The following is a 27,332-nucleotide window of genomic DNA, read 5'->3' on the forward strand; positions in this document are numbered from 1 at the left end:
TTTGCTTGAAATCAATTTACTTAGTAAACCAAAACAAAATAATATTGAATACTTCTGGCTTGTCATGTAAAAAGAAGAAAACAATAACATATTCAACTAAGATAGTAATCCATTAGGAAGCCGGTACAGAAAAACACCAAAATCTTGAATTTTGCACACTGGTGCTATACTAAAAACAATTTACAGAGGTTCACTGGTTATCAGTAGTACTTCATTGCTCTAGGGACCGGTTTAACTTAAAGCTTAGTCTCAGTCTGTGTAGAGTCTGCACATTCTCCCATGGGTTTTCTCCAAATACTCCAGATTCGCCAGAAAAAGCAAAGGTTTGCATGATAGACTAAATGTTGCCAATTAAATTGATCTAGTGCAGATGTGAATTTAAGTGTGCCCTGATGTGGTCTAGCATTGCATCAAGGATGATTCCTGCCTGGCAGCACAGACTTCACTCCCAGTAACCCTCTCTTTTTCTTTATTTTCATATCTTCTGATGTCTATGTAGGGTTGATGTTTTGGACCAACCTTCTCTGTCTTCACCATGCAGTTCCTCCCCAGAAAGTCTATATTCCATCAAGTCTTCTTTTATTCTACCAAACCACCTCAGCTTAAGCCTCCCCCAACTTTCTTATTCTTCACCACTCTTTTACCCATATATTCATTGTCTGCCCTCATCACGTCATTATTACCGCAACCTACTTTCCTGTACTTTCTTTGATATGTCTCATTTTGTTGTACCTCTGAGTGCCTCATTCCTTACTCTATCATTTTTGGTAACTCCACACATCCTTCTGAACATTCTCATTTCTGATAGATCCAACTTCTGCTCTCCCTTTACTGCCCACGTCTCCAAACACTAGATGGGCGTATGGATAGGTTAAAAAACGAGAATGCTATATTGAACATGAAATAATGTTTTATATTAGAAATGTTATGTCGGATCATTGAGTACTTTAAAGAAATAAACACAGACATGAATATCCTTTATATTATCTACAGTAAATAAAGTAATGGGTTAAAAAACGAGAATGCTATATTGAACATGAAATAATGTTTTATATTAGAAATGTTATGTCGGATCATTGAGTACTTTAAAGAAATAAACACAGACATGAATATCGTTTATATTATCTACAGTAAATAAAGTAATCAGAGCATATTAAAAGAAATAACAGTCGCATCTCCTTGAATGCCTAATTACTTTCATGAAATGACCTTATCCTATGTTGTATGCATTTCTTTTAAAATACATGCCTCATGGCAACAAGTTACAGACGTTGAATAAGGTAACTTGCTCTATGTGTTTCTGGCAGAGTTTCAGCAGCAGTTACAACTCAAACTTATTACTTAAACACAGTGTCACTGGGTCGGTATATAAACAATAAACATAACTGACAAATTCACCTATACATTACAAAGTTAACCAAACCCATAGCTAGTTCGACCATGACCAAAATTTTGTATTTATGCTCGGATTCTTAATTGATTATTCTGTGATCTTCATTATAATACTATGATGTTAGGATTGTTTACCAACAGCGGAAGTTTTGCAAATGAGACAAGTTAGCACAAGGGTTAAACAACACACGACAACAACGCTGAAGCGCGGAAACGCAACCACTGTTGAATCTTTCATACAATTTTGTACACTGCCATAAAAATAATCGAATATATTACCTTAAGAACTTTTTAGTGGCCATGGTACGATATGGATAATAATAAGCTCCACTTTGAACATCACAGTACAGCTGTCTGGGTATAAGTATCGGAACCTAACATAGACTGCATCCCACTTCCTGTTTTGACCGGTGCGTGTTCATTGTGGCACACAGCAGTGCACGCACGTGACATGAAAACACGTTGTTGCTGTGCGACACACGGAAGTGTGTATAGTCTGCACATTGTAATATAGCGCATACTGTTTATTGACAAAACAAAATCAGTAGGGTTAATATGCATATTTTGATTGGTATCCAGTAAGGAAATACCAGATTACGTTTAAACAGTTTGTGATTTTTGGCTGTTTTTTCATTTTTATTTAGCAGAGTATAATAGTAGTACGCGCCTAAGCTCTGCCGTTATCAGTAAGGCTAGAACCGTTTTTTCATGAATGACCGTTATGAGAACTACCCTTCTTAATTTCACCAAATGACAAGAGGAAGATCCATTCTGTCATTGCATTATTTCCTGCGAAATGATAGATGCCAAGTACAGCGTGGTCGCTGAACTTTTCCTCAGCATCGAAGGATTAACTGAAGACACCTTGATTCTTTGTTCTAGGGCATTTTTGCTGTAAGTGCTTCTCATTTTTGTTTACTTACATATGCACGCATTTGATTGCATTTTTGGGTTTGATATACAGTGTTTATCATGAAACACATACGCATCTCGCAATTGTGAGGTACATATTATCCAGGTAATTGGATTTGTGTGAGTTGCGGTAGTCTAATTTCCTCATACGTTCAAAATTTATACTTTCTAGGTTAATTAACGATATTATTTTGGACTAGCATGCACCTGTGTAGGTATGCGTGCTGTGGGCCGGATCAATACCGGTCGACTCCTGCCATAATTGTAATGTCGATGTTCTCTCGCCGAGAAAATGATTATAAACACTATACAGTATTCATAATGGGCAGGGCCTCTTTTTGCTGTGGAAAAAAAGCGTCAGTTCTTCATGGCTTGGATTCCACAAGATGTTGGAAACGTTCTTTTCAGATTCTGGTTCATGCTGACATGACTGCATCACAGTTTCTGCAGATTTATCAGCTGTACATCTATGCTGTGAGTTTCCCGTTCTAGCACATCCCAAAGTCTTTCTGTTCAATTAAAAACCGGCGACGGGGAATGCCTAAGAACAAAGCTGAACTCATGGTTATGTTAATGAGACCAGTTTGAGCCTACTTTTGCTTTGTGGCTTGGTGCGTTATTATGTTGAAGATGCCTTTGCAAGATGAGTAAATTGTGGCCATGACGAGATGCACATGGGTAGCAACAAAATTCAAAAAGCCTGTGGTATTCAAATGATGATTGATTGGTATTAACAAGCCCAAAGTGTGCCAAGAAAATATAGTATTCCTCACACTATTGCTACACCATCACCAGTAGTCTATACATTTGGCACAAGGCAGGTATTACTCTTGGATTTTCGTGGCAAATTCTGACCCAACCATCTGTGTGCCTCAGCACAAACTGAGAATCATCAGACCAGGCTATGTTTTTCTAGTCATAAAGTTGTCCAGTTTTAGTTGGCCTGAGCCATCTGTGGCCTCAACTTTGTAGTTCTAGCCAAAAGGAGTGAACCCTGACGTGGTCTTCTGTTGTTGAAGCCCTGTTATTGAACTGCCTCTCACTGGATGTTTTTTGTGCCATTTTGAATAAACTCCAGAGGCTGTTGTGCACTAAAAATTACAAGAAATGAACAGTTACTGAAATTCTCAAACCAGCCCATCTGGCACCAACAATCATGCCACAGTTTAAATCACTGAGATCGATTTTTTTTCCCCCATAATGGTGTTTGATATTAACATTAACTGAAGCTCCTGACCTGTATCTGCATGATTTTACGCATTGCGCTGATAACCGTATGACTGGCTGATTAGGTAATTGCATGAATCAGCAGATGTTCTTAAAAATGTGATCAGTGAATGTATATGTGAAATTTTGACAGATTTAGGAATTGGGTCTGTGGTTATATCAAGCATAAGTAGTCAGGGTCTTAGGTAACAGAGGTAACTTTTGATACTTCCAGTCTTTTTTTTTTGGAGTTCATTAGTAACTGTAACAGAATTAAGATTTTCATCTCTATGGATAAAATTAGAAAACAAAGCAAAGTTTGTGTTTGGGGCGTATAGCTTTCTTTGGATGTGTATAAGAAAATGTGTATCTCTTACCTGATAGTTCTGAAGGTCTGTCTCAGGGCCCACTGTGACTGCAGGTTTTTGTCCCAATAAGCTTTAGCATTTAATTTCTATCCTACTTAATAAATTAAGTTGTTATTTATGATTGTGTGTTCTGGTGACAATCCAGAAATTACAAAGTTTGAATTAGTATTTTTTTATTGGAATGAAGCAAACATTGTGTGTTACATGGAGATAATTTCATTTTGATTCAATTTAGTTTAATTTTAATTTAACCATCATGGTTTTCATTCTGCTTTTTCAGGTGTTAAGTTTTGTAAGTAGTCATTTACTAATGAGCACCCACACTATAGTGTAGTGGTGGCCAGTTCTAGTCTTTGAGACCTCCTGTGGCTGAAAAGTTTTTGCTCCAACCATTTTTGCAAGCACATATTTTTACCTCTGGTTGATTTAATTGTTTAATTAGCTGTTTTATCTTATTGTGCATTTAGAAAACCACCACTGTATGAGATTTTTTTTACAAATATTCATATTTTTGTCATAGGTTTAACTCACTTCTGTTATTTTCCTATTAATTAACCCTTTTCTGTGGAGTTTTCTTCCTTAATTAAATCCTATTAATGACATTTAGGTGGAATAGACATTGGGACAAACAGCACTGAATGCTGAAAGGCTGCCAGCATTTCAATGTCCGATCCACAAGTGTGGATTCCCCCAAATAATATCTTAATCATAAACAGGCCCACTGGATAAGTGGAATGAAAGTAATGACACGATGGTGACGAAAATCTTAAAAAATGAAGATAAACACGAAATTATCTCCATGTAATAAATATAAATGCTGACTACATTCCAAAAAATGTACAAAACCCAATTTTGAAATTTTTGGTGTCAAACCCTGTCAAAATTGTGTATCATTTGCCCTGTTGTCTTCTTCAATCATTATTAATTGTTGTTATTAGTATATAATTAAGGAGGCAAATCTAACATAAAAAGGCAAATTAACCTTGTACTGAAAAAAGAACATTAAGATCTTAAGGCTATAACAACAATAGGAATTTTTCTAGATTTATTATAAATTTAAATCTCACATTACTGCTGATTTCCAAATGCAGAAAAAGAGAAGTAGAACAGCTAATTAAACAATGAGGATGATTAAAGGTACAATGTATTGCCGAATATGAACTTGGTTGGAGCAGTAACCTTCAACTCTACAGTTCTTCCAGGTCTGGGCTTGGATTCCATTATTCTTGGGTGTCAAAGTAGCTAAACTTGCTGAAGCTTTTTCAGCATTAGGTGTAATTCGTCTTGGTATCTACTCTGCTTGTCAATGACTAGTATTATTAGGAGGAAGTAAATGCTGCTGAAAAAAGATAAAGGCAAATAACAAAAGAGAAGTCATTCATTTGAAGAATGGCAAAAATACATATTTCTAAATTACTGTGCTTTTCTGAAAGCAGAATAAGGCAAAGTAAATATACAATGAGATCAATTAGAGGTAAAATGACTCACTGATTTTCAAATTTGTTTGGCAGAAAAATCTGTAGTGACATTGTGTCTTCAGGACTGAAATTGAGAACCACTCCTCTGACCTTAATTATTTGTGTGTGTAATCCTTTATCCTTTGTTTTTTTCTTTTTGCAGACATTCACATAGCCTTTTACCATTATCATTTACATGTGTATTTCACTTTTATATTTACACTATCTTCCAAGCAATCTTACAAATTGTCAGTTGTCTCCTGGCAGTTAAAATTGTATTTCAGAAACCATCAGACAGTGACCAAAATAGGTAACTAAGGTCATTTGTATAATTTTCAGAAATTGAGAGTGATTGCTTTGAAATTTTAAAAGTACAACCAAAGATTGGTAGTATACTTGATTGTTTAACATCTTAATTTAATACATTTGTGATTAATCATAGTATATGGCAGCATCAAACAAATTACATTGATGCAAGGTAAGTAAATAAAATGGAATAGGTTTCAGACTCTATAGTCTTTCAAAAGAAAGAAACATTTGTAGCCCATTTTTTAAATTTGTGGATAATATTAAATTAAAAATGTAATAAATCAAAAGAGAGGAGCCTCTACATTGTGCAGTACTGACATTAGATAGATAGATAGATAGATAGATAGATAGATAGATAGATAGATAGATAGATAGATAGATAGAGGAGTAAAACTCTGTCTTAAATTAGTATTTAAGAATTATGAAGCAATGAAATCGGAAACTGTCCAATGTCAGTTTCTTTACAGAAAGTATATGGTGAAATCATGAAATAATTCTTTTAAGTTTAGTTAGTCTCATGAATGAATTAGTAAGTGGACTTATAAGTGAGCATGTGAATAAATTACAAACAACAGTAGTTTAGCCATTGCCGCTTGTCCATGGTTATTGTCTAAACAGCAGCATACTTTTCCAGTCATAATGCAGCAATCCAAAAAATATTGCGTGAACTTTAATGTTGGATCTGAATCCAGTCTTTTCAAATCATTGTCCTAATAACCAATTGTTAAATAAAGACTTATAGTAATGTTATGCACAGAGTACAAGCTGAATGACATAAAGTCAGGCAGACAATTAGGCCCAGTAGAATAAGTGTGCCATCCTTTTACTTTATGTAGTGGACCAGTGCCTTTAAAAGGGATTTAGGGGCCAGAGCTGAAGAGACAATCCTGAACCCAGAAGTCATTCCTCACTGTGTCTTAAAAATCTATTCCATTCACAAGGCAGGTGAACGTGGAGTTGTGAGGATTACTTTAGGGAAGAGCTCAGCTGGCATGAAGAAGAAAAAAACAGCAGAAACAAGAGAGGAAAATGGACAAGCCACACTACAAAAGAGATGGAGTAACCTTAGTATAGAAAGGTTATGTAAGGCTTTAGACTTTGTAACCATTTGTACTGTATTATTTTGTATAGAAATTCCATTTTATTTTTGTTGTTTGGATGCCTTGAAGTTATTTTGGGTGTAGGGGTAATAGGCTAACAGTCCTATTGTTCACACAGTATATAAAAATAAAGTACTTCTTTTGGTTCTTTTTCATTTTATTTCTTTAAAATTACTCTTTAGTAATATGAATAACAACAAACTAAAGTGGTGTTTTGTTAAAGTGATGAGGTGGACATGGGAAAGTAGATATGAAGAAATGGGGTTCGTGGTAATTTGAATGTTTAAAGAAACACAAACAGGAGAGTAGATGGTGTCACAGTGAGAGTACTGAGGTGAAGGTGGGGCTACACAAGACCTTTTCTAAGTTTGTTGCATTTCATAGTAATGATGGAGGTGGTAAACACGGAAGTATATGAAGAACTGAAATTGGATCTGTTTAATGCTGATGATATATTGTTGGTAGAGCGGCACGGTGGCGCAGTGGTAGCGCTGCTGCCTCGCAGTTAGGAGACCCGGGTTCGCTTTCCGGGTCCTCCCTGTGTGAAGTTTGCATGTTCTCCCCGTGTCTGTGTGGGTTTCCTCCGGGCGCTCCGGTTTCCTCCCACAGTTTGGCGATTCTAAATTGGCCCTAGTGTGTGCTTGGTGTGTGGGTATGTTTGTGTGTGTCCTGTGGTGGGTTGGCACCCTGCCCAGGGTTGGTTCCTGCCTTGTGCCCTGTGTTGGCTGGGATTGGCTCCGGCAGACCCCCGTGACCCTGTGTTCGGATTCAGCAGGTTGGAAAATGGATGGATGGATGGATATTGTTGGTAAAAAGTAAAGCAGAATTGAAGGAGATTGTACTGAAACGAAAAAGGATAAGGCTAAGAAGGAGACCTAAGAAGATGTGGTTGGAGATGGTTTCAGATTATATGAAATGAGGAATGCATAGAGTTGAGGAAGACGTTTTGTGGGTTCAATCAGCTAACTTGGGTAAACTCGGAAAATGCCCATTAAATCAAGAATGGTGGTGTATGTATGTTCTACATTCTGTATAGTTTGATTTTTTTGTTAGTGTGAAAATAGACATAAATAAACATTTTAATGTACTGATTATATTTTGGAAGTAAACATGACTTTTTTATTGTGAAATTCTCTTTTATACAGGGACCGTGAGTTTTATCGTTCTAGACCTAAATTCTTTAACTGTGACACCAGTGAAAATGTATCTGAAGGTAAGTTAAAATTTATGTTTCTCTAAATGTCTTTCTTCTTCTGAATAATTTAGATTGTCATTATAGTTGTCAGACAAAAAAAAACAAGTTGAGTTCGTTAACTCAGTGCTATGTTTCAGAGAATTATTCAACCTGTTCTGAAGTTCACCATAGCTTCATGCATAACAATATTGAGCATAATGCAGAGAAAGCCTTTGAAGTTGGTGGTAATCCACAAATTAAAGATTACAAGAATTCTTCTAAAATGGGTAATTTTATCCATTTTAATAGTCCAGTGGGCTACCAAGTTTTTTCCTTTTAACAACTTTCAAGAAAAAATTGTGCAAAAAAGCACTGTTATTTCTATAGGCCCATAGAAGGGTAGATCAGATTGGTTTTTAAGAGTATGTAAGTGATACAGCCTTGTCTTATGTTATTTTAATCTGGTAGTGTGTTTATGAATATTCATCTTTGGCAGTTACTTTTAACACCTCAGCTGTTTGGATTGCTTTTAATATCTCCTGGTTATGATTGCAGGTTTGTATATAAGCCATTAACTGTTTCCCTTCTGTAGTGTAGTTCTGCTGGTTTGTATATAAGCCATTAACTGTTTCCCCTTCTGTAGTCTAGTTCTGATAGTTTCTTAGGAGAATCATTTCTCTTTCCTTTAAGTTTTGTCATAGCATGGTATGTAAAGTTATGAATAAACTATACAGCTAGCAGCTGAAGGACATTTAAATGTGTTGGTAATTCTTTTTTCCCTTGGACTCCCAAGTCAAGGCAAATATTTTTCATCTTAAATTGTGATATATCTTTAAACTAATATTTATCTTTTAGCAGAGTTTTGATTGTAAACCAAGATCCTCGAAAATTGCTCTTCTTTGGATGCTTGCACTTTTACTGTATCTGCCTGTTCTTTCAGTGTAGTAGAACACATGTAAGGGGACAGGGTTGCCTGTTTAATTAAAGATTAAGGAAGGCTAACTTACATGAAATCAAGTGTTCAATAACTAGTTAGTCTTATTCATGGTGGCAGTGGGCAGAGGCTATTTCAGCAGAACCAAAAACTGCCTTGGTTGGAGCATTTTTACTCATAAGTACACTCACTTTTCTTTTTCTAGCTACTTTAGACATATTAATTCTAAGCATTGACAATTTTTGGATTAAAGCTGCATCATGTAACTCAACACACCTGCTTGGAATCTTACAACCCTTACTCATTATCACATCCTAATGTTTGTTTATTATATTTCAGTTACAAAGACATCCATTTTTTTGATTTTGTCTGAAGTAGCTATGCTACTTCAAAACCATTCTGACATTGAAGTCTCTTACTTTATCAATCCCAGCTTACTTTGTTAATGCTAACGTGAATTTCTCAGAAATGCAAATGGAAATTATGTTTATGATCCAGGGTTCTATCACCAAGCTCTATCACCAGTACGTTTTCAGCCCGAAAGGCATGGAGGCTAGAGCGATCCTCTTATGCTGGATTCATAAACAGTTCAGACATAAAAAATACATTTCCACTATATAAATATTTTTAAATCTTCCAAATGCTTTCCATAAACCACTCCATCACAATTCTCACATCACAAACATATTATCAAATATAAAGTTTAATACATCAAAACTAAACCTTTACTCCTTCTACTCCATCACTACATTAAACTCCTCCTGCTCTGCACATAAATCCAAACAAATATATGATATTCTATAAATAACATCGCCACCACCACATTCCTCCTACTCTGCACATGCTTTCAAACAATTACTTTAAATATTCAGAATTAAAATAATTCCATGATTAGCAAACATTATGCATGTTCAGCATAATGAGTAAATGAACAAAATTTCTCTGTTCCTTACTCTCTGGATGAATGTTTATTTATTTATATATTGGCTTCTGTAAAAAGCTAAAATTTCCCCTTGGGACAAATAAACTACTGTCTATGTATCTGTTTACCCACATTAAAAGAACAGAATCTCCTAAGGAGGAAAAAGTCTGTGCTACCCTTTGTTATGTAGTTACTGTAGTCCACGTCCTCCTTATCCTGATAGCAACTGGTTGCTGTATATTAACAAGCTTGTAGAAGGGAGTACAAACGGAGTAACCTTTGCTTCCGGTGCATATCAGTGAGCTTTGGGTACCCATGACCCTGTTGCTGGTTCATCAGTTGTCCTTCCTTGGACCAATTTTGGTAGGTTACTAACCATTGCATACAGAGAACATCCCACAAGATCTAATGCTTTGGAGATGCTAAGACCCAGTTGTCTAGCCACCTCAGTTTGCCCCTTGTGAAAGTTGCGGAGATCCTTAAGCTTTCCCATTTTACCTGCTTCCAACACATTACCTTTAAGAACAGACTGTTCACTTGCTGCCTAATATATCACATTGACAGGTGTGATTGTAATAGGATAATCAATGTTACTCACTTTACCTGTCAGTTGTTTTAATGTTGTGGCTGATCTGTGTATATTACTTACATTCAATTTGTTCTTGCAAATTAGAAAAGGTTCCAAATATTTAAGGAGAAAAAACACTTTTAGTAAAACACATTGAATATGTATTAAAATGACAAAAAAGTTTATTTTGGCTTTAGGAATTTGTCCATGTCATCTGCCATGGATGGCAAGTTAAATCATTCTAATGAATGTTTATATTCCTCCCACTGCAAAAGTATTGATTTACTCTGTTACCAATACTCAAATAATTAATCATTCTGACCCCTCACTTAAAATCTGTGGTGACATCAACCAAGTGCCTTTTCAAGGATCAATGACAAACTTCCAGCAGTAGGAACTAAAAGCTAGACCTGGATTGTTCAAGTTTTAAAGGTGGTTTTAAAGGTAAACCTTTAGCAAGTTTGGGCAGATATGACTGGTTTACTTTACATTTTGATATAACCTATAAACCCTGTAACCTGTTTACTGTGTTACCTGTGTTTCATGACTCACTTTAAGTTAGACATAGAAAATAACACTGTTTTTTGTTGTTTGTGCTCCTAGAATGTCTTGATGTGTCCGAAAAGAGCCTTAAAGAGTTTTTGGAATTACCAGAAGAGGTTACACATCACATTAGTAGCAGCAGCGATGAACTGGATGAGGAAACACATTTGATGGCCAGTATGGGTCTACCAATTCAGTTTGGAAGCACTTGTAAGGTTGGTAACCTATTTGATCATTTTCAGTAGGTAAAGAAATAAGATTTCAACTTTCCTGTGTGGGTGACGGTGCATTGTCCCTACCATTTTTCTTTAAATACTGCAAACTGGAGATGTCTCCTTTTAATGGGTTTTTCTTTTACCAGTATTATTTGCACACAGATCAATGATTGTTTTGACAATTATAGCATCCTCCTCACTTGTAAGTGGAAAAATGTACTTTTGAATGGCAAATTTTAAGCAGAGACATGTACCAATCAGACACTGCATTAAAACCACTGACAAATGAGGTAAATTATATCGACTATCTCATTACAAATGTACTAGTCAAGGGGTGGATGTATTAGGCATTTTCAGGGTGATTTGTTGGAAGCAGGAAAAATGGGCAAGTGTAAGGATCTGAGCGACTTTGACAAGGGACAAATTGTGATGAGTAAATCACTAGGTCTGAGCATCTCAAATGGCAGGTCTTTTTAGGTGTTCCTGGTATGCAGCTGTTAGTACTGACCAAAAGTGTTCCAAAGAAGGACAGCTGGTGAACTGGCAACAGGGTCATGGGCACCAAGGCTCAATTATACGCATGGGGAGTAAAGGCTAGCCCACCTGGTCTGATTCCATAGAAGAGCTACAGTAGCTCAAACTGCTTATAAACTTAACTTTGCCAATGAGAAAAAGGTGTCGGAACACATAGTACATCGCAGCTTGCTATTTAGAGTATCCTTGCTGATCACTGTGCATCGCCATAAGCACCTAAATTGAGCATGTGAACATGATTCTGCACACATAAGCCATATTGAGAGTTAATTTAGTTTAATTTAGTTAATTTAATTAGTTAATTTATTGAAAACTGTTGCATTGTTAAGGAAAGTGCTACTAAGTGTTTTATTTCTATTTATTTTCAATGTATTATTATATAAATGTTGTATTAAAACCTATATTTTGTTAATCCACAATTATTTGGTGAAACATTATATTTTATGCTCTTTGTTTTGAATTTCAAATGAAATTTTATTTACAATTCAACTAATCAATTAACAAAATAATTAGATTAATTGATTATCAAAATAATTAGTTGCAGCCCTAGTATGCATTATGAGCTACAGTGAGCCATCTATTTTTTTTTTATTTTATTAATTTTATTGTAATCATTCCATACAAATAGATCAATTTATAACAAAAAAAAAAATTGAAGACAAATCAAACCCCACCCCTGAGAAGGAGAGCTTAGACAAAGGAGAATTGCTTAGGGCTTTTTAATAAGGCAACAATAAACAGAAGAAAGGAAGAAATATATATAGGTAAATAAAAAAATGGAGAAGGGAATTAAATGCGGTAATAATTATTTCTCTTATTCTAAAATAATATTGATTAGATCCTGCCAGGTTTTAAAAAAATTCTGTACAGATCCTCTAACTGAGAATTAGATTTTTTCCAATTTCAAATAATATAAAACATCGGTTTCCCACTAACTTATCAGAGGAGAGTTGGGATTCTTCCAATTTAACAAAATAAGTCTGCGTGCCACAAGTGTAATGAATGCAATCACCATTTGCTTGTCCTTCTCCACTTGAAGTCCATCTGGAAGAACACCAAACACAGCTGTTAATGGGTTAGGAGGGATTGTGACCCCAAGGCTGTCTGAAAGGCACTTAAAAATTTTGGTCCAAATGATGTTAGTATGGTGCAGGCCCAAATCATGTGACCCAGTGAGGCAGGAGCTTGGTTGCAGCGTTCGCAGGTTGGGATCTTGGATTTTGGACAGTTTTAAGCGAGACAGATGAGCTCGATATATAATTTTTAGTTGAATAATTCTATGCTTTGCGCATATGGAGCTCGAGTGAATTCTCTGCTTTTCTACATTCCACTCCTTTTCTGATATATTGATTAAGAGATCTTCTTCCCAATGTCCTCTTGGGTCTTTGAAAGGTAGGGAATCTAATAAGATTTTATATAATGCGGAAATGGTGTTTAATTCCTCAAAATTGAGCAGTATTTTTTCCAGCATGGTGGAGGGTACGAGGTGAGGAAAATCGGGCAGGTTCTGTTTAACAAAATTTCTAATTTGAAGATAGTGAAAGAAATGTGTAGCTGGGAGGTTGAATTTGGAATGTAATTGTTCAAAAGATGCAAATATGTTGTCTATATAAAGATCTCTGAGCATTTTAATCCCAAAACTTTTCCAGGTATTAAAAACTGGATATGTTTGCAAGGGTTCAAAGAGATGGTTTTCTTGCAGAGGTGCCACCGATAAAAGATTTTCCATCTTAAAATGCTTTCTAAGTTGGTTCCATATTCTGAGTGAGTAAAGCACAATTGGGTTATTAGTATATTTGCGATAACTTGCATTTATTGGAGCGCAGAGCAGGGAGTATAAAGAAGTACTACAGGATTTTACTTCTATTGCGAACCAAGCCTGTGTGTGTTCATTTTTTTATGTCCAGGTTTTTATGGCTTGTATGTTTGCTGCCCAGTAATAAAACTGAAAATTAGGTAAAGCCATGCCACCTTCTGCCTGAGGTCTTTGTAGGGTCGCTCTTCAGATACATGGGTGTTTTGAGTTCCAAATGAATGAGGTTATTGTTGAATCTAACTGCCTAAAAAATGATTTATTGATATATATTGGAATGTTCTGAAATAAAAAAAGAAGTTTAGGAAGGATATTCATCTTAACAACGTTACTTCTTCCGGCTAGAGTGAGATGAAGGGTTGGCCATCTATGCAAGTCTTGCTTAATTTTTTCCATACAGACGGCAAAATTTTGTTGATAAAGAGCTTTATGTTTACTTGTGATATTTACCCCTAGGTATTTAAACTGATCTGCTATGGTAAAAGGTAGGGTGTCCAATCTAATATTATATGCTTGTGAGTTCACTGGAAAGAGTATACTTTTATTCAGATTAATTCTAAGACCAGATATCTTTTGAAATTCTGTGAGTGAACAGTGAGCCATCTAGATAGATATATAGAATTTTTTTGACCCCATGGTGAAATTTGTCTCGATAAATTTATAAATATTTATTATATTTTTTATGCCTTTATAGTCATTCTGGTGTGTATTCAGACTGCAGTAATCCCTCGCTACATCGCGCTTCGACTTTCGCAGCTTCACTCTATCGCGGATTTTATATGTAAGCATATCTAAATATATAACGCAGATTTTTCGCTGCTTCGCGGGTTTCTGCGGACAATGGGTCTTTTTACTTCTGGTACATGCTTCCTCAGTTGGTCTGCCCAGTTGATTTCATACAAGGGACGCTATTGGCGGATGACTGAGAAGCTACCTAATCAGAGCACACAGTTAAAGTTCCTGTGTGCTGATTGGCTCAGCGACAGAGTGCTGCATTAACCAGGAAGTCTCATCTCACTCATTCAGCATTAACGTGCTCCTGCTACTGCTTCAGGGGCCGTGTCCAAGCGGCAACAGAAGATGCAAATGATTGCAGAAAAGGTAAAAGTTTTGGATAAGTTGAAGGAAGGGAACAGCTATACCGCTGCAGGACACCATTACGGCATGAGTCCACAATTCTTTTTATTTAAAAAGGAGGAAAAGCATATAAGATCTACAGCCGCAGTGTACTTTAACCAGGGCGCAAAACGAGTTGCAAGTGGACGTGATAAGGCAGTAGTCTGGATGGAATCTGCTTTAGGGATTTGGATTGAAGACTGCCAGAAGAAGAACAATGGCGATGCTACACAATCGCCTGAAGAGGCTCCTTTAGAAGAGCTGTAACGCTCTCCTTTGTTGTGCAGTAAAATTAAACTCATCGTTATCGGACAAGTCGTCGTGTCATTGTTGGTGAGTAACCATAATTAATTATCTACGTACAGTACTTATTATATGTACATAGTTTAGTGTCACTGTACACACATTTTACTGTATACAATTTTTCTTTCATTGTGCGTATTTATTGCTGGTGGCCTGTCTGTCGTAATGGCTGTAACATATGTGATATCGGAGACGCTCGATATCTTTAAAATAATATGTAGGTTTTACTGTATATAAACTGTGTTTACATACATAATTACAAAGAATCTTACCTAATATCTAAGAGAATACAAAGGGTTTATGCTGTATAATTGTGCGGGAAATGTTTATAATAGTGTGGGAGAGTTTATAAGGGCTTAAAATATATAAAAAGAACCATATGAACATATGGTTTCTACTTTGCGGATTTTCACCTTTCGCGGGGGGTTCTGGAACGCAACCCCCGCGATGGAGGAGGGATTACTGTATAGTCATTCAGACATATATATAATTCTGAATGACTACAAAGAAACAATAAAGAAAACAAATTAAAAACAAAGAAAAATGTTCGAAGCCTTATATAGGCATATTGCTGTTGGTATTAAGAAGGCCATGTAGCATTTCTTGATACACTTCTGCTGATTAATTAGTTGGCTGAAAGTACTCATAGAGAGGATGTGCAGCATTGTTTAGAATGACACTCTGTTTGTTTTAATTGTCTCTGTTGCTACTACCTCCAGGGGGTCCAGAGTGCTTCCCATAACTGAGTCTACCCTTTTAATTAGCTTGTTGATTCGGTGGGTATTTCTTGAAGTGATGTTACCAGCCCAGCACACCACAGCATAAAAAACTGCAATGGCTATCACTGTGTTTTAGAAGATGTGAATGATGTTACTATCCCCATTAAAAGAATGAGGTCTCCTAAGAAAAAAAGCCTGCTCGTCCATTTCATATATCATTCCTCTGTGTTACAAGACTAGTCCAATCTGTCACTTGGACCCCTAAGTTTTTGCAGGAGTGCACCACCTCTACATCCATTCCCTGTATGCTGTCAAGACATACAGGCTTTTTGGTGCAGCAAAAGTAAATAACCCTTTCTATATTTTTGCTGATAATAAGTTGAAGACTTGTCTTTCTGCACCAAAAAACAAAGTACTATACTTTACTGCTGTGTCTCATCCTCCTTACCAGTACAATCCCAGTAAGTGTAAAATCACCTAAGAATTTCTGCAAGTGACATGACCTGGGGCCCCATGCATAAAGCCATGTGTAGAATTCACACTATAACATGTCGTACGGACAAAAGCGGAAATGTCCGTATGCACAAAAAAAATACAGATGCATAAATTAGTGTGTACACCAACTTCCATGTTCTTCCGCAACATAAATCACGATCAGCATGAAAAGTGACGTACGTGCATGCCACTCCCAAACGTCTCCCAGAATTGTGCCTCTTTGAATATGCAAATCAATATAAATAGCCCTTAAGCTCAGCATTCTGTGAAAAGACAATGGCAAAAGCACTGGGGAAAATACAAGAATTTCAGCGAATACCAAGTGGAGACAAGGAAAAATGTACTATTTGTTGGTTTAAACAGTGGTATAAACAACAAAAGGAAGTTAATCGAGTGACCTAAAGTGTCGAAGAAACTCAAAAGCTCAAGTTTACAAAGTCGCACAGTGCCTGAAATAAAAAAGAATTTGTCAGATATCAAAGTCGCCGTGAAAAGGCGAGTCGTAGCCCACCATCTGAGTGTCATATGAAAGCTTATTAGGGTACAAAGAAAAGAAAAAAAATAGGGGCACAGTGGGGAAAAAAAGCATGAAATGTCAACTTTAATCTTGAAATTTCCACTTTAATCACGTAGTTTATTTTGTCATTAAACTAGAATATCATAAACTTCATCTTAAAATCATTTAATTTACTAGTTTCTCAGATCCCATCATAACTAAGGTAGCACGTTAAATGCTTTGTTTTGTTTGTGTTCTACTATGTGTGTGAATCATTACGTGATTCTTAAACAGGCTTTCTCTTCCTCCGACAGGACACAGAATCCATTACATTCATGATATTACAGCTCTCTGAATAATTTAAATACTGAGATGTATACTTGATACCATTTTCATGATGCTAGGAGTTAAAGCATGCTATTAACCATGGGAACATGGTGGCACAGTGATAGTGAACAATCCCTGAACGGGAGCCAGCTCATTGCTAGCATCGCAACACCGTGTCCTCACATGTTTAATTATTAACAATATAGATTATTTAAATGATGTTAACATTTTATCTGTATAGTGTAATAAACATATTTTGCTGCATTTCATCTTAAAAATGATATCATCATCATATGTAAATACGCGCTTTATAAAGTGGCTCAGGTTGTGCAATATTATAACTGTATCACAAGTTTACAGTGAGGTAATTGTACTTATAAGTACAAACCGTTCTACCAGGAGGACTTGATGGAGTGATTGAGTACGTGTATAGTTCTTGGGATTAAACTGTTTCTGAACCGCGAGGTCCGTAGAGGAAAGTCTCTGAAGTGTTTGTTGTATGAGAGCAGTTCAAATTGACTGTGCACATAGCTGAGGCAGCGTGTGCTTGATGCTGTATACCGATAATTCTCTTTCCGATCAGCTGCTGTAGAGCTGTGATTCCACACTCAGATACAGTGATATAAATACTCCGAGTGGTGCAGTGAGTGTAACAACGCTAAAGCAGCTATGGTATTTGGAATAGTTTGGCCATTCCGTGGACCATTACATTGTTACAGGTTAATTACAATAAGATGCCTTAAACTGATACACTGAAATTAACCACATATTGTTTATTTGATAAAGCTATGTCTGGGATGTGGATCTAAAAAAGAAAGGGAAACCACACTGGAACAAAAGCACTGCTTCGACGCTGGGTGCCACCAGTTTGCTCAACCAAGTGGAGAACTTGTGTACGCCAGGGATTGAGCTTGCGTGAAAATGTGCGTGGCTTTACGCCAAGTTTAGTTTTTATACATCGCGATGTGAGCGTGGAAACGGGAGTACGCAACATTTTTGTGTGTACGCACCATTTATACATGAGGCCCCTGGTGTTATATTTATAGTCTGAGGTGTACAGAGTGAAGAGGAAAAGAAACAGGACTGTTCCATGTGGTGCTCCAGTGTTGCTCATATCCAAATCAGGGACACAGTCCTCGAGTCTCACGGACTATGGACTGCCTAACAGTCCAAAGGACACCATTGACTCATCCACCAGCATATCTCTGAGCTTACCCCTTAACAGGGATGACTAGATATTATTGAAGGCACTGGAGAAATCTGTAGAGTGTTTATGTGTAGTTTGTAGTTTTTTCTTACATTTGGATGATCTGCACTAATAGCTTGCCAAGCATTTATTAGAGAGAGATCAAATTATGTGATGTGCTGACATTCCTTTCATATATTCTAACACAACACAAACAGTTCAACTTAGATACTGATTTGTGCTCAAAGTGCACATCCTTATGAAAATTGCGTGTTGACTGCTTTAAGGCTTCATAGCACTAATTCATATTAACTGATGCTGTATGGTAGAGGTTCCCCACTGTCAGTCGTTTGTAATGCTGATTCTTTTAAACACTGGATGTGGTATAAGCTAAGATAGTATTGACAGTTTTGCTGATTTCAATATTATTTACATGTATCATTTGTTTAAACAGTTGAATATGTTGTATTCAGTCAGTCATTGTATTTACTTAATTTGTCACAGTACTGATTGATAGCTGGTATTTTTATCATGCTAATTTTTGCTTAGTAAGATGATAATTTTTACAATTTGACTTACATTTATATTTTAACAAAATTGGTCTGTTTAAAATAGTTATCGAATTGCACTTTATAAGTGAAAGGTGGTTGATTCCAGTCACTCAGAGGAATATGTGCATCTGCAGTTTTGATTAAGAATTAAAAAGTATCAGATCATCTAGATTCAACATTACTTAAACTTGTCAGTTTTCATGAAAGGTGCTGTAAACTGAAAGATATGTTCACACAATTTAAAAGAGGTTGTCTGGGTTCAGACTTCTTAAAAAAAAAAAAAAAAAAAAAAAAAAAAAAAAAAAGAAGCCTACCATTTGGAATGTAGCTAGCCCTATGATGCGAGTTTCTCTATGTGCAGTGCACTTGCATGTAGATAAGTGCTGAAATCCTATGTGTTACACTGTTTATAGCATATTTCTAAATTGATTAGCATGAAAACATTTAAGTATTGTTAGACAAATTTTCTTTTGTTGAGAAAAACATGTATGCATTTAAGGTACATTGAATATTACAATATCTTACTAAAATACAAAAAAGTGCTCCACTAACCTGATAAATGTCTGTGTAGACATGCCAAAATGTTTTTTTTTTTAAAAAAACTTAACTTAGATAACTGTCACTAATGAAATATTATGTGATGCTACATTATTTAATTAGAATTAGAAATCTGACTGAATGATTAAAACAAGTTCTGTTAAATCACAGTTTTCTCTTTTTTGAAATAAACAGATTTCTCAAGGTGTTAAAAGGGTTGCAAAAGAAAGGACTACCAGGAAAAGACCATCTGTCTACACAAAGTGTGATAAGCCAAATACCTTTAAAAAGGAAGAAGGTGATTTTGATGTCAGCAGAGATTCTAAATGTGAAGGTGTGATCACGGAAGTGGATATGTGCCTGACTGCCACTCAGGAGCCATCTAACTTTGACAGCTGGGAGAGGTACTGGAGTTTTCACAGCGAAAATCTTCTGTGGCAGACCTGGCTGGAAAAACATCCTGAATGTTCTGATGATCAATCTGTGTTGCCTTGGGATTCTCCTGCTAGCAAAGATGAATGGGAGCAGCATTCTAATGAGCAGTATTACTATTTCTGGGAGCAGTTTCAGTACTGGGCCTCCCAGGGTTGGACAGTGGATGATTCTTATAGCAGTTTCACACTTGAGAATGCCTTGTTAAATGAAACACAACAACCACACATCACTACAGACATTAAATCTGTGAATATAGAACATCCTGCCAGGATGTTCAGTGACTCACAAATTGAAATAAACCCAGAAATATGTGAGGTGTGCTCCACAGAGACTATAAAAATGATTAGACAAATCAACTTTGATTCAGAAGAATCTGTGCAGTATAACTCGGCAACAGATTCTCATCATAGCATGGTAGAGTCAACAAATCACAATAATGATCAACACCAAGGTAGTTCATGTCCTAAAGAGAGCCAACCCAGTGATGGAGGCACTCAAAAAAGAACTACATCTTCCAGGGATCACTCCAAAGCCCCAGGTGTGTATTCAGTGCATCTCCAACAGCATTATCTAGGAAAGCTGCAGGCTGAAGTTAAAACCAAAATGAGTATAATTTGTGATAAGCAACTGAATAAAAATGAAGTTATATAACTTGATATTGAAAGCTTCATCTTTTACTGTGGCCAACGCATTTCTCAAGGCCACTATTGGGTAACATATTTGTGTTCAGAGTATTATAAAATATGTTTTAGTTATCCATGTATGTACATTGTTTACATATCCCAATACAGTTTGTTCCATTATTTACCTATATGTAACTATTTTACTTCAATTTTAGCCCAAAATCCAAATTTTTATTTTGGTGATACTATTCATTCATTCATTATGTATAGTCCTTGTTCAAGACATGCAAGCCCATAGCATTTCTGCGTGACCATTCACTTTCACACTCTTGTCTGGAAACGTTCTGGAAATGCTGGGGTGCATCAAAACACATTGTAAATACCTACAGTCATATGAAAAACTTTGGGAACCCCTCTCAGCCTGCATAATAATTTACTTTCAACAAAAAAGATAACAGTGGTATGTCTTTCGTTTCCTAGGAACATCTGAGTACTGGGGTGTTTTCTGAACAAAGATTTTTAGTAAAGCAGTATTTAATTGTATGAAATTAAATCAAATGTGAAAAACTGGCTGTGCAAAAATTTGAAAACAAAGATTGTTCAGTATCATGGTTTAGGGGACGGCTACAAAAAGCTATCTCAGAGGTTTAAAGTGTCAGTTTCAACTGTAAGGAATGTAATCAGGAAATGGAAGGCCACAGGCACAGTTGCTGTTAAACCAGCAGGTCTGGCAGGCCAAGAAAAATACAGGAGCGGCATATGTGCAGGATTGTGAGAATGGTTACAGTCAACCCACAGATCACCTCCAAAGACCTGCAAGAACATCTTGCTGCAGGTGGTGTATCTGTACATCATTCTACAATTCAGCGCAATTTGCACAAAGAACATCTGCATGGCAGGATGATGAGAAAGAAGCCCTTTCTGCATTCACACCACAAACAGAGTCGCTTGTTGTATGCAAATGCTCATTTAGACAAGCCAGATTCATTTTGGAATAAAGTGCTTTGAACTGATGAGACAGAAATTGAGTTATTTAGTCATAACAAAAAGCGCTTTGCATGGCAGAAGAAGAACACCCCATTCCAAGAAAAACACCTACTACCTACTGTCAAATTTGGTGGAGGTTCCATCATGCTGTGTGGCTAGTTCAGGGACTGGGGCCCTTGTTAAAGTTGAGGGTCAGATGAATTCAACCCATTATCAACAAAACAAAAAAGGATGAAAAGATGATCATATACAGTACATACATTAGGTCTTCTAATATCCTCCTTTTTTCTTAGTTTTAAGTAATAAAATGTTTCAAAAAGTATACAAAAGTAATCTAGTTAGCAGGAACTCAACCTACTAAAATTGCTTTATCACGTGAGAACCTCTTAAAAGTAGGAACAGCTATTTAAGAGCCTATATGCTTTCTGTTTTACTCATCTTTTTATATCTGTGGCTATTAGGCAATAATACTGTACATATGACTCTTAATAGAACTCGCTTAGCTGGTACTTAACATGCAAAGACCACATCCTCTTCACTGTGCAGTTTTAGTAATGTAAGGCTTAGATTCACAGTTTGTTTTGTGCATCCTTAAATATTGTAATTGAACTAGTTTAAATTGTAGAGACACTGAAAATTATATAAACATCACGTAGAGGGAATTTTGTGCAGTTGTTACTTTTGCTGCTAATCCCACTCATCAATATGATTTTTTTCACTTTTCCATGTTCAACAATCACTGATTTTTACTTGGTCCCTGAAAGATATAACTCAAGGTATGGCAGATCTAATTCTAATTGAGACTCGGAGAGCTTACACATATTCAGAGCTATAATACAGTAACAGTAAAGTACACAACCTTACATCATTCACATGCACATAGTAAGGTTAACAAAGATAGAGTATTTATATGCATTACATTATTAAACCTACATAATCCAAATTAGGGTCATGCCGTTTGGATACTATCTTGGCAGCAGTCCAAGATGAGGAAGAAGCCTATATACAGTGCAAGTTTACCACAGGGCACACACCTACACTCTCCCATTTGAACCAGTTTAGTCGGCAATTAAACCTAACCTGCATATCTTTTTTTGGATATGGAAGGAAACTTATGCAGACGTAGAGAAAACTTACCGATTACATACAGACAATGAACAGGCTAGGATTCAAACAGTAAAATATAAAATCGATTTATTAAATATTAATGAAGGCAAGTTAATTTAAAGTCCCATTAACTTAAAAAACTGATGTATTGCCAGCTGACAAGAAGTGGAAAAATTACAGTGAGCTGTGTTTCTTTTCATAGGTACATGGAGAAGTCCACAGCTGTCTAAACTAAGTTAAAATAGTGTTGGGTCAGTAACCATTGAATCCTAAGGTTTCCAAAGACTCTAATGTCTCATTTCATGGATAGGAGAAAGAGCATAGCAAAGTACTCATGACCCATACTGCCCTAGCAGGATACTGAGAGTATAAGCAGAACAGAAGAGGATCAGTAATAATTCTTAATGGTTGTCAAGTTATTGTTTTTGAGATAATGACTAAAAAACTAAATTGCTGTAACCAGCCTAAACAACACCTGAAATGTGTGACCAAAAAGGTATTCCCTCGCCTCGTTTGTCATTTTTTTAATAGCTCTGGGGAATATGAAACAGTTCAACCACTTTCAGTAATTTTATTTATTGTCGGAATTTTTGTGGTCGTGTACAGTTTGATACTATGTATGAATTAATAGGTTCTGTTTAAAAAATAGGATCGCATCTATTTAAACTTGTACTTTATATGTTAGAAGAATTGTTTTCAAATTGGTTCTAATCTTAACTGGAAACCAATGAAGAGACTTAAGAAGTTATATGGTTGAACTTCCTAATCCCATCAGTGATCATCAAAGCTACATTTTTATCTGAAACTTACAGATAGCATTGTTTGAGCAGCTGATGAAAAAGGTGAATTAAAGGAGTCAATATTATGTTTTCTAACTAGTTCTTTTACTGGTTGAATGTAAAATGAAAATAGTGGTCCAGTACTGAGCCCTGAGTATCACAGTGTCTAATGACAGAACATAGTGATAAGAGTTCAGTGATCACATTTCTGTACATAATGAAACTGATTCATTAATTCTAAATGAAAGTTTGAAGGAATAGTGCCACAGAGTCTGAACAGTATTTTAAAGCTTGTGCAATAGAGTAGCATGGTCAGTAGGGTCAGAATATAAAGAGCAGAATACAAATAGCAAACATTTTAATAGGTGGAAAATGATGTGAGGCTGATACTTTTTAAAATTCAGCTTCAAATTTATTGGCATGTGGATGCAGTACAAGAAAGTTGTTACTTGCATATCTCAACAGTAGTACAGAGCCGGCAGCAGACAAAAAAATAAACAATGAATGCAGCACTGAAACACTCAGGCATGAGCATGTATCATTATGAGTGTCTGTTGAACTGAGGATAAAATTCCTGAATCTAGTGCTTGCAAGTTTTAATGGTTCTGAATCAATTGCTATAATGGAGGAGGATAAAAATCTAATTTCAAGGATGGCTTTAATAACACTACTTCAAATATGGTGTGTATAATACAGTACGTCCTACATAGAAGACAAAAGTGCACCAGAAATATTCTGAGCCAACTTAACTATCCTCTGAAATGGCCTGTGGTCATGAGCTGGACAGGTGCCATTCTCTGGCATTTTATGTAACCAGTGAGGATGGAGTCCACTGTGCCAATGTAGTGATTGGTGCGCATACTATGGATAGAAACATCCAGTTTTCAACAGATTTAAGATCTATTGATAGCCTGTGATTTTTTTTTTTTTTTTTTTGTGTAGATTGATTGGTAAATTTCCAGGAAATTATTTGAAAACAAAATGTTATACGTTCATTATTTTACTTTCTTAAATACTAGTGTTTATTGTGTGTATGTGAAAATGTAATATTTTTGCTAGTCACAAAATAATATTGCATGTTCCTGTCAAATCTCATTACATTTCAACAAGCAAAGACTGTATTGTTCTCTATATCAAACAGTTTGCCTGTAGTGATGTTCAGGTGACTACAGATGTCTTTAGATTGACTCATTTTGCTTCAAATGTGTATAGCACTACACACAGTCTTTCTCAAGAGATTCAAAAAACTTTAAATTTTATCTTTTTACTTTTAATAATCTTCTTTTTGTCAAACACAGATTTGAATCAGAATACACCTACTGCATTTACACAAGGAAGTGTGTTCCAAGACAGTCAGGGAAAGAAAAACGGTAACAGTGATGATGATGGTGATGATGATGACTATCCATCTGAGAGACGAGTAAAGGTTAAACGAAGGTATGTAATAGCTTTTATACATGTGACTAAAGATGTAGTAATAGCAAAAATTGAGATTCCATGCAGTGATTGACTCTCCTTCTTTATCTTTTGCTTGCATTTATTGCAACAATTGTGGTTTTCTTGCACGATTTAAGTTGAACCTGTACCTGTAATCGAATACATTATATTGCTAACCAGTTAACCTATTTTTATACATATTAACTCTAGAAAAACAGAATTTAACCTGATAACAGTAACAAAGCGTAGAATAAAGGCTTTGACTGTGAAATCCAGAAATATATAGAAAGTTACTTTATGATGGTGTGTTGTGTATGATGAATTAATTTCTGATTAAATAATTATGATTGATTTAATTTTTGATTAGCTATTTCTGTCAAGCTAGAGCAATTTCCTTCTAAAAATGTACTAATTTACTTTTGTATGTTTTGGGAATGTTCTACATTCAGAATGTTTTTGGTTAAAATCTTTGCATCTCTCTCAGGTAAAATGGCTCAGTCTGTAACTCAGTGTTTGGAGTAACACAAAATGGTATAACATTGTGCATGAAAAATCTCTTTTAGAATATTTCACTATATTGTTTGTACAAAGACCCAATGTAATTTTAAGAACCCTAATTTACCTACTTTAATTAAATAGAAAAAAAAATTCTTAAACTGGAAAAAAATAAAATTCTGTAAAGAATGGTTCAAGAATTTTTTTAGATTTTTATTAATATCATTCTTACATAAGTTTGCCAGATCTCCGACAAATCTTCCTGCTATTTTAATACAGGGTGAGCCAAAAGGAAGTACCACATTTCTCAAGGTCATTGCGTGAGGTAGAGGCAGCCGAATGGGTTGGGGAAGAGGTCCTTTGATAGGCAACATGCCTTGGTCCGGTGTGCACTGTGCTTTCACTGTCAAAGCATTCTTCAAAAACAATTAATCCATCAACACTATGCAACGCGCCTTCTGAACGCACTTCAGCATTCCTCCTAACGGTGATGTCCCAAATCTGAAAACAATTCTTCAGTGGGTGGCTAAATTTAGACAGACGGGTACAACATTGAATAGAAAATCTCCAGGCCAACATGGACTGTACGAACACCTGAAAACATCCAAGGTGTAAGGGCACCAATTTTGCAGCCTCCTAGATGTTCAGTGTGCTTCTGCCTTTCTAACACGTCTTTGAGGAGGATTTTGCATGAGGACCTTAATTTCCATTTGTACAAAATGTTGGTAGTGAAGGGACTCACTGAGAGAAACTTGAAGAGCTGTAGAGAGTTATATGCAAACATTCTGCAAACCGTTCATCAAGATGCCATCGTCATGTGCAGCGATGAGGCACATTTCCATTTGAATGGTTGCATAAATAAGCAAAACTTTCGCTATTGCGCTGAAACCAACTCTCGTGAACTTCATCAGAGACCCTTCCACAGTGAGCGTGTTGCAGTTTGTTGCGCCAATGCAGAATTCGGCATTGTAGGCCCTTACTTTTTTGGAGGGTTGGGTGGGGGTTAACGGTCACCATCACTTCAGAACGTTATATTGAAATATTAGAGAACTTTGTGCGGCCCCAAATGGAAGAAATGGATGTGGTGGATGTCTGGTTTCAACATAATGCAGCAACAGCTGATACAGCGTAGAGATCCATGCAAGTGTTGCCGGAGATGTTTCCGGGGAAGCTGATCTCCCTGCGTGGCGATGTCGGGTGGCCTTTACGTTCGTCAAATCTCACTTTGTGCGATTTCTTCTTGTGGGGATATCTCAAGTTGAAGGTATACACACGCTGACCACAAAACCTTGAAGCCCTCAAGGATGCTATTCACAACAAATCGCGTTATTCCCCTTGAAATAGCCCAATGAGTCATGTGAGCATTCAGAAATCGTCTTTAAGAGTGTATCGCTAGTAATGGCCACCACCTTGAAGACATCATTTTTTAAACACAGTGAAAAAATATATTTTGTATACCCTTTCTTGTGTCGTAGTGAAGTTTATTTTATCTTGTAGCGTTTTTGTAGAATAAATGTTTTGAAATGTGGTACTTCTTTTTGGCTCACCCTGTGCATATGAGGAACAACTGCATACTCAGCTCATTTGTTATATAGCTCTCTGAACTGGATTGGCAGAGGGAACAGAGTGTTTATTTGGATAAGTTTTTTTTCCTTCGCATTCTCTACAGTAAGACTAGGAATATTCATTTATGGTGTTTAAAATACAAATTGGCACAGTGTTTAACCTTACTTCTAGGGGATTACTGAAAGGATAAGTCCAAGGTTTGTAGTAGACTCGTCAGTAATTGAATAGGAGTTTTAATATTTAAAATGTATTGTTTAAATGTATACAACTTTACATTTAATTTCTGTTGACTACATACACATACATTCATATACAGTATGTGGTGGAAGTCCTCCATGAACTTGCTGTTTTTACAAATTATTTACATAAGACTAAATGTTTGTGATGACTGCAGCTAAATGTCATGAGTGATTTCAGCTGAAGCTTCTTTATTGTAAAATTCTCAGTCCTTTGTATAGAACAGGAAGAAATAGACTTGGATGAGTGAGAGTCCTAATTTGTAATAGACCTAGTGTATGATTTTCATATGATAGTAATTATAAATTGAATGTTTTTCAGTAAGGTCTTTCTAATCCATAATATTATGAAACCCGAAATAAACTCAGATGTTCAACTTAAGTATGGAAAGACACAGGACAAAGTGGGCACTGCTCCATTTTGTTAGGCTTTCACTGGCAAATCAGTAGGATTGCAGAGTATACCGGTACTGCAAAAATGCTAAAAAAG

General features: G+C 36.1%; 2 protein-coding genes across 2 annotated transcripts in view; one reads left to right on the forward strand and one right to left on the reverse strand.

Moving 5' to 3' along the window:
* tmem68 (transmembrane protein 68) overlaps positions 1 to 1,822 on the reverse strand; it is a 122,330-nt gene extending 120,508 nt beyond the window's left edge. Inside the window, exon 1 of the mRNA XM_028803539.2 lies at positions 1,672 to 1,822. The gene's annotated coding sequence lies outside the window, so the exon portion shown is untranslated. The remainder of the gene's footprint in view (positions 1 to 1,671) is intronic.
* A 49-nt stretch (positions 1,823 to 1,871) lies between these two features.
* The window catches only part of tgs1 (trimethylguanosine synthase 1), a 58,385-nt gene continuing 32,924 nt past the window's right edge, over positions 1,872 to 27,332 (forward strand). Inside the window, exons 1-5 of the mRNA XM_051929064.1 lie at positions 1,872 to 2,286; positions 7,890 to 7,957; positions 10,946 to 11,100; positions 19,373 to 20,150; positions 24,407 to 24,545. Of these exons, the coding sequence (XP_051785024.1) occupies positions 2,189 to 2,286; positions 7,890 to 7,957; positions 10,946 to 11,100; positions 19,373 to 20,150; positions 24,407 to 24,545 (1,238 nt within the window). The 5' untranslated portion in view covers positions 1,872 to 2,188. The remainder of the gene's footprint in view (positions 2,287 to 7,889; positions 7,958 to 10,945; positions 11,101 to 19,372; positions 20,151 to 24,406; positions 24,546 to 27,332) is intronic.

This window comes from Erpetoichthys calabaricus, chromosome 6, assembly GCF_900747795.2.
Source record: "Erpetoichthys calabaricus chromosome 6, fErpCal1.3, whole genome shotgun sequence".
NCBI classification, from domain to species: Eukaryota; Metazoa; Chordata; class Cladistia; order Polypteriformes; family Polypteridae; genus Erpetoichthys; species Erpetoichthys calabaricus.